The sequence below is a fragment of the Copadichromis virginalis genome, linkage group LG7, assembly GCF_057382275.1.
Source record: "Copadichromis virginalis isolate Kocher_CV1m ecotype Utaka linkage group LG7, C_Virginalis_male_GT1.1, whole genome shotgun sequence".
Taxonomy (NCBI): domain Eukaryota; kingdom Metazoa; phylum Chordata; class Actinopteri; order Cichliformes; family Cichlidae; genus Copadichromis; species Copadichromis virginalis.
Window position 1 is genome coordinate 36,499,341 of NC_140624.1, and position 12,126 is coordinate 36,511,466.

A 12,126-nucleotide genomic window follows, 5' to 3' on the forward strand; every position below is an offset into this window, starting at 1 on the left:
TAAAACACCACCCTTTGTGGAAAAACTGGCAGAAAAATCTTTAACATTCTTTGTTTTTAACAACCAAAGTCAAACACTGTGTTTGGATTATTACACACATGAGGATCTGTGTGTAATAAAGCGATTTTGCTTTGTTTTGAAACACTTGTGTGCTATGATGGCTTCAAACGTTATTCCAAAATGACCCAAATGCACATAGCATGTGGGATGGAGACTTTAGGGATGTGGGGATAAATTGATATAATTTCTTATCTGACTGAGCGCAGATATAATGGCCCAAATGAAAGCACATTTCGCTTGTGCGCACGAAACTGTAAAATTAGAGCTTTTCTTTTATGGCTATTGTTCGAGGGGGGGAAACACGGCAAATTAGGCCATGCGTTTCTTGAACATTTTAATTGATCTATTTTTCATCTTCCCTCGCGGATTTTTTTTTCTTTTTTAAAAAAACAAAACGCTGGCAGTGCATCGCAACAGTCTTACTGCAAGCTGCACATGTGCCTCATTGGTCCACTGAAAGAAATAAAAGGAAATATAAAAGCTTTCACATTACGAGCATAATGCAAATTACGCTTTGATTGTCTCTTAATTTCATCAAAAGGTTGATGGTTTCTTTTCTTTACTTTTTTTTCTTTTGAATTAATATTATTAGTGGGGTCCGTGGGATTAGGCAGAGTCACTGATCTTTTGGGTTTAAGCCTTTTTTTTTTTTTTTTTTTAATGTCAGTCGGGAGCTCAACGAGACTCCATCCGCACTTCATTAACCCTGAGCCCGGGACAATCCACGGTAAGAGCCGGGGGATTTACCACCAGCCTTTCACATGCAAAGAATAGAACAAAAAATCTCCGAGTCATCCAACAAGACACACGGGGGCTTTTGCTTATATAATCAGCTGTGCACTTTGCAAGTATACCCCCCCCCCCCCCCCCCCCACCTTTTTTTCCCTCCCCCCCAAAAATGTCTCGTTGTTAACTGAATCGGTCACGGATCCTTGTGATGGGACTATAATGATCTTTTGGCAAGTTGGGAGGTGATTTTTTTCTCCTTCTCTTCACTTTCCTAGTCGTCAAAACCCGCCGGGCCGGCTAACTGTATTTTTAATGCAATTTTACGCATCATGAAAGCGCACGTTATCGGGCCGTCAGTCTGATATTTCACGGCATGGTCAGCCACTAAGTGGAGCCCCCAGATAACAGGTGCCTTGCGTGGAGGACAGCAGGGGGAGCTGGCTATCAAACCCATTATCGACTTTCAATTAAAACCTATTAAAGTCTTTTGTCTAATCGTTAACATCCTACATGCCAAGTCGTGTCCGTCAGCCTGAACTCCTTTAACCCCCAAAGCGCCATGGCCGAATAACTTGGGTCCACACAGACTTGGAGGATGAGAGTGGGGTTGGTGCATGGGTGGCTGATTGAAATTTGTAAGGATGAAGGGAGGGGTTGTGGTGGTAGTTGTGGTGGAGCCGCTGACCAGCTGTCCCCACGCTGATCCCCGGTCTGCAGTCAGCTCCAGCCCGGTCACCAGCTGTTGGAGCCGTTTGGCAGAGGAGCTCGCATCCAGCACCCTCAAGGAAAAAAGAAGGATGGAAACAATCAATTTCCAAATGGGGATCATTTAAGGCACTTAAACAATTGCGCACATGACATTAATATTTCATCTCCTGCATTGTTTATGGAAAACGAATTGGAGTCGCTGCTGTTAATTTAGAAAAGTGGGAATGAGAGAGAGAAAGCGAGAGGGAGGAAGGGAGGGAGGATGGCAGGAGACAGGGGCTCCATTTTGGACAGAATACCCTTCTGCTTTGTTGGCCCTCCTTTAAAGACATTAGCTGGAATTGATCTTTGATTGCACTTTTGAATGTGTGTGTGTGTGTGTGTGTGTGTATGTGTGTGCACTGTCCGCGTGCGCTTTTGTTCCTTTTGTTTAATTATCTGTAAAGCCCTTTGCTGTCAAAAAAGGAAACGAAACACCCGATGAGCGCAACTAATAATAATATTAAGTGGAAAAAACCGCACTAACATTTCCAGAGACGTCTGCTTTTTTTTTTTTAAAGATTAGAAAAAGTGACAACTGTCCACCTTTCCATTAATTAAAATCAACACCACCAAACCAAACAGAGGAGGGATAGACAGTTTTTTCCTATAACTTCTTCATGTAAAGTGATTTAAAGCAGCAGGATGCATCTCCCCAACTTTTGCTCAATAACACTGACATTCCTTAAAATGTCTTTTTAATAAATCCCACTGACGTTTCGCTAAACATCAAACAGGACTCTGCTCATACCTTCATACTGCTCATACAAAATTCTTCTTCTTCTATGATTATTTAAATTTGCTAATATCCAGATTTCTATTTTCGTTTTTTTAAAAATGCCAAATTAAAAAAAAATAGTCAAAATAATTTTTTTGCTGTTTAAATAAGCTGTATTTGTTTAAAGATACTTTTTGCTATGTAAGCGGGTAATACGTTTTTTTTAAAAAAAACAAACAAACAAAAAAACGGCGCATGTGTACACAGCGCAATCCGAAATAAAGAGTACCCCCCCCCCCCCCCCCCCAAAAAAAAAGAAGCTAATTCAGCACAACACGATCCCCCAAAAAATCAGAGCTTCATGGCTGCATCAGACTGCACCAAGTGTTGCTGCTGTTTTTGTCCACCTCGTGTAGCTTCTTCTGCTTGATGCCCCGCGTCCACGTGTTGATTCCACCTGAAAAGCCCTCCCGTCACACACTCAAGCAGCCACTTGATTAAATGAAAGACTTTTATTTCCACATTTATAAAAGTAATTCTCTTTTACATCAAATCCCCCCTTTTTTTCTGTCCAACTTTTGCTGTGAATTTCACCAGAAAAAAGAAAAAGAAGAAAAAACAGAACTTCACGAAATTGGGGAGATAATTTGGGGGAAAGCTAGAGGAACGAAATTTTTATTATTATTATTATTAATAATAATAATAATAATAATAATAATAATAATAATAATAATAATAATAATAATTAAAAAATATATAATTAAAAACGATCCAGGAGATATACGAGAACCACTCCACAAGTTTGATATCTGCAATATACATTTTTTTCACCAAAGGAGAGTATTAACAATTAAGGGTTATCACGGGTTTCATATGAAGTAACATAAGTAATCCACAATGTTCAAATACATCTATAGCAAATCAACAGGCGGTTACACCTGTATGCGGACCCGAGTCCAATCATTTATCGAAAAAAATACAAAATGAATAATCACTGAGGTGATTGCCTTCCCCTCTGCGGGGATCAAACAGCTTTTAAATAAATTACTTGACAACTTTACTCAGCTAAAAACTTCAACTAAGAACAAGAAAAAGACTTTTATAGATTTCTTTCTTTTCTTTCCATATCTCTCCTGTATATGTGCCTACACGTGGGTCCGGGCAGGTAGTCCATCCTTTCTCAGACAATATGTGTTTTTGTTTTTTTTGTGTGTTTTTTTTTCTGTATAATTTCTGATGGCTAATCTAGCCGATTATGTTATACTGGATCACCGTGGTCTGAAAGAGACGCAGTAACAGATCAAACAAACGGGAAAAGTTTTCTTTTAAAATCAGTCTTTTTAGGTTAAAATGCAAAATATTCTTATTTACAGGTTCATGACGGCTTCACGTGTAAAGAAAAATCAATGACAACCTAGAAAATCAACGAAAATAGAAAGAAAATCCCTTCATTGTTCCGTTAGCTCTTCAAATAAGCTATTATTCAGATTACAGGGGTGGTTGTTCGTTTCCACCTTTTTAATAATAATAATAATAATAATAATAATAATAATAATAATAATAATAATAATAATAATAAAGGTCTAATTAGCATTGGAATGAAGGTCAAAGTGCCACCGACAAATGCAGTGTATCTGTTTTTTGAGAAAAACACTGAATACTGTAATTGGGTTCAAATAAATACATAACTTAGATGCTTTGATTCATATTGAAAAATAAATAAGTTATAAATAAAGTTCCTGCCCCCAAAGACACAAAGAAAAAGAAAAAAAACTTCCATACAGGCAGCGGGGGTCTCAGTCACAAAGGTCCGTCCGTCTGGGTTCATCGTGGATCAGTTTTCACCATTTAAAGGCCGAACAGTTTGTTTTAGTCTTAGTTTTCTTCGGGGTTTGTTTTTTTAAAACTCTTTCTGTCTTTGTTTCGTTTATTCTAACGAGTCCCAAGCTGCCAGGATCGGCGAAGGAAAAACCAAAAAAATAATAATAATAATAAAAATAAGGAAAAATAATATCTGCAGGGGCCCGCTCACCGCTGCTGAGCTGGCCGGGGAAGCACGCCGCTCATAGGAGGCAGGGGAGGCGGAGGAGGTGGCGGCTCGCTGGCCCCCTGCAGGCCGTGGAGCAGGATCCGAGGAACCAGGGGTCTCTGCAGGGCCGGCGGGGGCGCCGATGGGCCTCTGTACAGATAGAGGGCAGCTCCGGGGTCCAGGTTGGACACCAGGCTCTGCGGGTAGAAGTACGGGGACGGGAACATCCTCTGCAGGGCGGAGTAGTTTCCAGCTTCGGCCAGAAGCTCGAGTCCTACCGCCGTCTGCCTCTTCCACTTTGTCCTGGAAGAGATAAAAGATGTTTTTAGGTTTTAGCTTCTTTTTTTTTTAAGTGTGGAGCATATGTATATCTGAATACGTGTCTCGTGTTTGACACACCAAAATATCTCCCATCTGTTTACCTGGAATCCAATTAACATTCAAGTGAGGTTTTTTTTCTTTCTAAAATCACTAAAATCTCCAACCTGCCACATGTATTCACACCCAGCGATGTCTGTTAGGTTGCCAGTGTGCACTCCATGCAGGTGAATAATTCATACTAAAGATAATTGAGTAGATATAGTAGTTTGTTTGAATTATTAATATGCACACATGCAATGATACATTATTCATAGTCCAAAGTGTTGTTTTTATATTTATGTCATTTAGCTGCCTCAGAGACAGACTGCAGATAAATAAAGTTATCTGAACCCAAAAGTATTTTTATTTATTTTACATTTGTTTCCTGTGCAGCTTTGCTAATGTATTTGAAAAGCTGATATAGAAAATATATATTTTTGAGGTCAAGTGACACGTCTCCATTATGTGATGCCCTTTTAATTGTTTCTTAAGAGTATATAAAATACAAATATCCAGCACTAATCCACAGAAGTGCTGCCAGTCAGTAAGTGCTCCCGTAGATGTATACAAGTTAGAGCTGAAATTTTTATCTAATAAGAAGAACAACAACAACAAAAAAATAAAAAAAATAATAAAGCAATTTGTCCCTCTACTTCAAACGTGAATGCTGTTTTTATGATTTGGGATCAGATGTCAGATATATTTAGTTATTCTAACATTTTATGGACCACACAATAAATCAATTAATAGAAAAAGGCAGGCTGATCACTAATCGAAGTTAATGGTTCGTTGTCGTCCCGCATTCACTCAGATATGAGGTGAAATCTTGCCACCTTCAGTTGGAAAACATGGCGTCCCGGGTCATGAGTCGGCCGTGAGAAACGAGATTAACCCCCACCCCCCTCCCTTTTAGAAAACAGCAGCGTCTTTACCTCCGGTTCTGGTACCAGGTCTTGACCTGCGTGTCGGTGAGGTTGAGGGAGGCCGCCAGCTCCATGCGGTCCTGGACGCTCAGGTACTTCTGCCGCTCGAAACTGCGCTCCAGTTGGGCCAGCTGGTGGTCTGTGAAGGCTGTCCGGGCCTTCCTGGGCTTCTTCAGCCGGACCTGAGGGCTGTCTCTGCTGCTTGAGATCTCTCTGTCTCCCTCCTCTTTCACTGGTTGACAGAAACAGAGTGAAACCAGAGTTAAGGCCTCTCCCACGGCACACAGTAGAAATTTTTTGCGTGCAGCCTCCACAAGAAGAGGGGGCTAATAAATCTGTGCACGACTGTCCTACAGGGCAAACAACTATCAGTAAACACAAACAGAATAAATGGTTTGCCCTGTTACGTTGCGCTTACCTAATGTAGGATTTGAAGACGAAAACCACAAAAATACAGAAAAATTAATTTGACTTTAAGGATTTGTCAACATTTTTCTGTTTTTTGTGTGTAAAAGAAGCAAAAACTTATTTTGGAAAATTTTGATTGGAAATAAAATACATATCTATATCTATACAGATATATACATATATACATATATGTTTGTGTGTGTGTGTGTGTGTGTGTGTGTGTGTGTGTGTGTGTGTGTGTGTGTGTGTGTGTGTATTAAGCCGAACTTTTGACCAGAAGGCCTTGTTTTGTTTTTAAAGTTTCATTTTTAAATGAACACAACACAAAATCACTTTCTGCGGGCTCCAAAGTGCACCGTTTAATCTGCAGATATAAAAAAATCAATTTTAAAAACATTTCTAATGTGAAAATATTTTATAATTTATTTTTTAACCAGCGATGAGTTGTATCTACGTTTTAGAAGAGCTGTCATTTTCGAGTGAAATCGCGCCACTGGAAACTGCGCCTATAGGCTTATAGAGCTGTTTGATTTGGCCTTAAATTGTTATGAAAAGCTATTCCAATATTCACCCTTCCAATTTGATATTTTCCTGTTAGCAGATCCACAGCCTTTGTTCTTTGTACACGTGGTGTCGTGTCAGGACGAGCATTGATATGTAGTCCTTATAGTTAATTCTCTGATAGTTAAAAAAATATAAAATAAAATAGAAGAAGAAGAGAAAGAAGAAGAAAACAATAGAAGCGAGTAAGGCGAGAGATCTTGGTACTTGAATAGTTGAGTCGTCTCAAGAAGCACAATAATCCGCCTAATTGAGCCACAAGGGAAAGGACGAGCCTTTCAACCGCGACCGGAGAAACTTCACAGCACCGTGGACATGAGTGGAAATCAAGAGCTGGGCGGCCGGGCGCGGTTACAAATCTGATTAGCGCCGGGGACAAATTGCATCAAATCCCTGATATATTACAGAAGGCGGATTCGTGGAAATCAAAGTTACCGTGGCGGGAGCCGCGCGTGGGACCCGCGGCTTCTTCAATCAATCAGCGCGTCGCATCCACTCTGTGATGCACGTGAGCGCACGGGCGGAAAATGTTGAAGAAATCAGTGACTTTACGTTTAAATGAATAGCTTGCGAGAAAACACAATAATAATAATAATAATAATAATAATAATAATAATAATAATAATAATAATAATAATAATAATAATAATAATAGTTTGTAGGTGTATTAAGTGTGATTTTGTTTGTATTTCCTGTTGTAGCCCACAGCGGTGGAGTTCTTTCCAGGCACTGCTTCATTAAACTGTCAGTGGAGGTGGCACGTCTGTTATGGCTGACATGATTGGAAACAGAGAGGCCCTTGATGGCATTTATCTGGAGGCGACCCTGTCATCTCTACCATTCGTGCCTCACTGACATCAACAGATGCTTTACGGATATTCTGCTTAACGCAGAGCTTGAAGCGGACCCCGCGTGTTTGCGTGTACAGGCAGGCAGCCGTTTTTGTTTTGTCTTGTTTTTTATTTATAATAACTTGATAAAAGGCTCTGGTCTGTCACCATCCAGAGGTAACCAATCGCGACTCATTTCCACGTCGATATTTTGCTTATCGTTGGTCATCGTTCCGGTGACCTGCTACTAATCACATAAGAGCAGTATGTTTGTATGATCACCTGTGTCTGCATATTTTATTAGAAAATAGATGCCTCGATTTTTGTTTTTATAGTAAAAAGATTGATTATCATGAAATAATTTAAGACGTTAAAAACGGAACTTTTATTTTATTTTTAATCACCAGTCAACACTCCAAAATATCCAAATTAGCCTTTATTTTGAAAAGCTGATCTGTTGTTGTTCCAACTTTATGCTCTATATTCTTCCACATTACACTAGCTTACACATTTTGTGCCAGACCTTTACATGACCCTTTTACTTTATTTATGACTATCGTATGCAAAATAAAAAGCGAAGAACAATAAATCAAACATAAACATCAATCAAGATAAATAACTGAATAAAGAAATAAGTAAAGGTTTTAAAGTGTTAAAATATAGATTTGAAAAACTCATTCAGTGGAATTTTTAACTACCAAAAGTTTTTTTTTTTTTTTTTTTTTTGATGTTGTCTTGTTTGTGTGTCTGTTTGTGTGTTTGTTTGTTTGTTTGTTTGTTTTGAGCCAAATATGTATTATGACGTACAGCAGGCTTGCCTCCATTCTCCTCTGTAGAGTAGGCAGTCAGTGTGGCACCCTTACCTTTATATTCACTGTCTGACGATGAGTTGCTGTGGATTTTCTCCATAAAGTCGTCCGCGATCTTCGAGGCCAGCCTCCCCGCCTCCTGAGTCGGCTGTCCATTGCTGGAGTAAGGAGCGCAGGCAGCCAGAGGCTTACAGTCCGCGAGAATATCTCTGATGAGAAACGACGAGGTCACGGTCCTCTGCTGCGACCCAGCAGATATCTGCGCGTGTTGCAGGTGCGGTGGTAGGCCGACGCCGTGACCTTGCCTCTGGGCTACCTCATCCACGCACTCCCTCCTCGGCGACGGAGGCGACGAACAGCCGCTCTCCACGTCTGATCTGGGGCTGAACTCCAGAGGGGAGCGGCACTCTCCCACCAGACTGTCCCCTTTGGACACCGGACTCCCAGGCCTGTGGGACAGCAGAGAGTCGATGCCAAAACTGGACCCATTGGCGGACGCCTCCATTGTCTTGATGAGACCTCCTCAAACTGACATTTGGTATTCAGGACAAGTTTTTATTTTAGGGCAGAAGGGGTTGTTTTAGTCTCAGCTGATCCAGAATAGAAGTGACCCCTTTCCGGCATCAACACAAATATTTTTGGATATGCTACAAATGAAGATAATTCACCCGCTACTTCCAGTCCCCCCGCCCCCAGCCGGCTTGTCGTTATTTTTAGGCCAGATATTTCCACGCTAAGATGAGTTACACGAATGGTCCATGATTCCAATGTTCGTCTTTCGGAAAAGTCTAAAAAAATAAAAGAGAAAGAGAGCGCGTGAGAGTCGAAGGAGTCTCTCTGAAATCAACCGTAGGAGTCACAATCGATTCGTTTGGCTTCCTTCGGGATCAACTCCTTCTGTTTTGAGTTCAGAAGCCTCTCCGGGTAGATGAAGCGATCATTGCTGACATCTCACCTGCAGTACCCGAAAATACCCAGAAATACGGAGGATTTGTGGAGCAGCAGCCGCAGCTCAACGGCGTCTTCGGGAAAAAGCTGTTCAGCACCATGGACAGGGACAGCGTCAACCCCGAGATGGGACCGGGGGACAGTTTTCAGGGCAGCTGGTCATGAGGCTTTGCGGAAGACAGAGGCAAACTGCTCGCATTCCTTCAAGGGGGTCGGGCAAACCTTTAATAAATAAACAAATCTTTTAAAAAAGAAACCCAGTAGAGTGTGAGAGAGAAGCGTCCGAGAGCTGCTGCAGGAAAAGAGAGCAGCAAAAGAGGAAGAAGCGGAGGACGCAGGACGATGAGATGCGCAACGCAAAAGCAAAAATAAAAAAAAGCTACGATAAACTGGGTTAAACAGTCACATCTGGCAAGTAAATTGACGAGATGTGGTTGGGGTGGGAGGGAATCCCAAAAAATTGAACTTGAGGAAAAGTCAGGAGCTAGGTTTTAAGAGCGCCTCGTCCACGTGAGTCCCCTGTGACAAGCCTTCATTGGTTGAGGGGAGCTGGAAGTGGACCTCCCCACACGCCCACTCTCTCTCGCTCCCCCCCCCCCCCCCCCCTCTCTCTCTCTCTCTCTCTGCCTCCCACCCTGACTCCCCCATCCTGGCTCATCCTCACTTTGATAAAAGAGACACTGAATTCATCAGGAGACTCGGATCCAACTGTTTACAGGCAATTTTCACACTGTTTGCTTTCATTACATCATTGATGAGGCTTATAATGGGGTTATTATGTGGGGCGGCTCGCTGTTTTTCTTCTCGACTCCTTTTCTTTGACTGGATTTGTTTCCCACCTCCACAGATTCCATTTATACAGTTTTCTTCCCTTCAACGATTTAGTTTTTTTTTACTCTCACTAATTTTACTTTTAGTTAGTTTTTTTTATTTGTAGGATTTTCAGGTTTAACCTCGATTACAACGATTGGTGGGTTTTGACATTGCACTATTAGTCTAGAGCAATGCCAACATTATTATTATTATTATTATTATTATTATTATTATTATTAAGTTATTATTATAGTTATTAAAATTATTGTTTGCATTTTTATAAACACAGCCCTATTTATTTATTTATTCAATTCAATTCAAATCAATTGAAGTGGGCCTTTTTGTGTTTTTAAAATCTTATTTTATTTTATTTTTTTCATTTACCTTAAGTTGCAACTTTACAATCATATATATATATATATATATATATATATATATATATATATATATATATATATATATATATATATATATATATATATATATATATATATACTAAAAGTTGCTTTTCTTTTCTTGGTCTCGCGGGTGAACAGTCATCATTTAGAGCATAATAATGATCTCATTGTCGCTGGTAATTATGCACAATATTCCGAGCAGCGTGACGCCAAAACTTCAAGTCGCCTCAAGTGCCATTGTGCGCACTTTTCACCTTAACACGCGTGAAATGCCATTGTGTGCGCGCCTTGAGCTCCATCCTGCACAACAGTTTGCCCCGTGCGACGGCCTCGACAGCCCCTAATAATCTAACTAACCCCCCTCCCATCATCACCGACACCCCACACCCCCCCTCCCCCCTCATCTTCCACCCCATGTGACCACCAGATTGGAGGCGCGCGTCGGTCTCAGACACCGGCAGGTTAGTGAATCCGCTCCCCGCTCCCATGGGGTCCCATCACGGCTGCAAGCTGTCACATATGAGGCGGGGACAACACAGATATAAGGCAACACACCCACCCTGACTTAGCTGTTTCTTTCTCCTCTGCTTGTGCATGAAAGGAGCAGTGGTTTGGTGCTTTCTCGATTTTTTTTTTTAACTTCCCCTCTTTATTCTTACCGTGCCATGCATCCACAGGCTCCAGCGATGTTGTTGTGAATTAATCATAAGGTGATTAAACCGACTTCTTCCTGCTTGGGATCATCATGTGGCCTTTAAAACTTAAAGAAGCTTTAATTATTCCTGTTTGTTTCTTTAAAAAACCCCAAAGTCCTCTTATGTTTAATTTAATTTGAGTTGCTCATTATTGTGTTTTTATTTTTTGACCCATAATGTCGGGAAAAACACAATAATTACATTTAAAATTAATATTTAGAAATGGAACCAAAGCTCCTTTAAAAAAAACAACAATAAATTTGTAGGTAATCAATGAATCAACAATTTAATTAATTAGTTAAAATAATAATGATAATAATAAAAACTGGGGGTAAAAAAATCAGTCCATATGTGTAAAAAATAATATGTATGTATATGTATGTATATATGTATGTATATATATAAAAAAACACCCAGCACGCCCCTGCGGGCGGTTTATCCTTCAAGCTCGGGTCCTCTACCAGAGGCCTGGGAGCTTGAGGGTCCTGCGCAGTATCTTAGCTGTTCCCAGGACTGCGCTCTTCTGGACAGAGATCTCCGATGTTATTCCCGGGATCTGCTGGAGCCACTCGCCTAGCTTGGGAGTCACCGCACCTAGTGCTCCGATTACCACGGGGACCACCGTTACCTTCACCCTCCACATCCTCTCGAGCTCTTCTCTGAGCCCTTGGTATTTCTCCAGCTTCTCGTGTTCCTTCTTCCTGATATTGCTGTCATTCGGAACCGCTACATCGATCACTACGGCCGTCTTCTTCTGTTTGTCTACCACCACTATGTCCGGTTGGTTAGCCACCACCATTTTGTCCGTCTGTATCTGGAAGTCCCACAGGATCTTAGCTCGGTCATTCTCCACCACCCTTGGGGGCATCTCCCATTTTGACCTCGGGACTTCTAGGTTATACTCGGCACAGATGTTCCTGTACACTATGCCGGCCACTTGGTTATGGCGTTCCATGTATGCCTTGCCTGCTAGCATCTTGCACCCTGCTGTTATGTGCTGGATTGTCTCTGGGGCATCTTTACACAGCCTGCACCTGGGGTCTTGCCTGGTGTGATAGACCCCAGCCTCTATGGATCTTGTACTCAGAGCTTGTTCTT

At 41.2% G+C, this 12,126-nt stretch overlaps 1 protein-coding gene across 1 annotated transcript; it reads right to left on the minus strand.

Moving 5' to 3' along the window:
• Positions 1-924: 924 nt before the first annotated feature.
• barhl1b (BarH-like homeobox 1b) lies at positions 925-9,652 on the minus strand. The gene is made up of 4 exons (XM_085463247.1): positions 8,229-9,652; positions 5,576-5,798; positions 4,287-4,586; positions 925-1,568 (listed from the first exon to the last, which is right to left on the minus strand). The coding sequence occupies exons 1-4, from the start codon at positions 8,677-8,679 to the stop codon at positions 1,253-1,255; spliced, it is 1,290 nt and encodes a 429-aa protein (XP_085319373.1). The 5' UTR covers positions 8,680-9,652; the 3' UTR covers positions 925-1,252.
• Positions 9,653-12,126: the final 2,474 nt, after the last annotated feature.

Excerpts from the sequence above, each read along its gene's own strand:
- barhl1b (XM_085463247.1), bottom strand. The coding sequence starts at position 8,679 with ATGGAGGCGTCCGCCAATGGGTCCAGTTTTGGCATCGACTCTCTGCTG. Across the intron at positions 5,799-8,228 it reads GTCAGACAGTGAATATAAAG|TGAAAGAGGAGGGAGACAGA; the intron begins GTAAGGGTGCCA and ends TCTGTCAACCAG. Across the intron at positions 4,587-5,575 it reads ACCTGGTACCAGAACCGGAG|GACAAAGTGGAAGAGGCAGA; the intron begins GTAAAGACGCTG and ends TATCTCTTCCAG.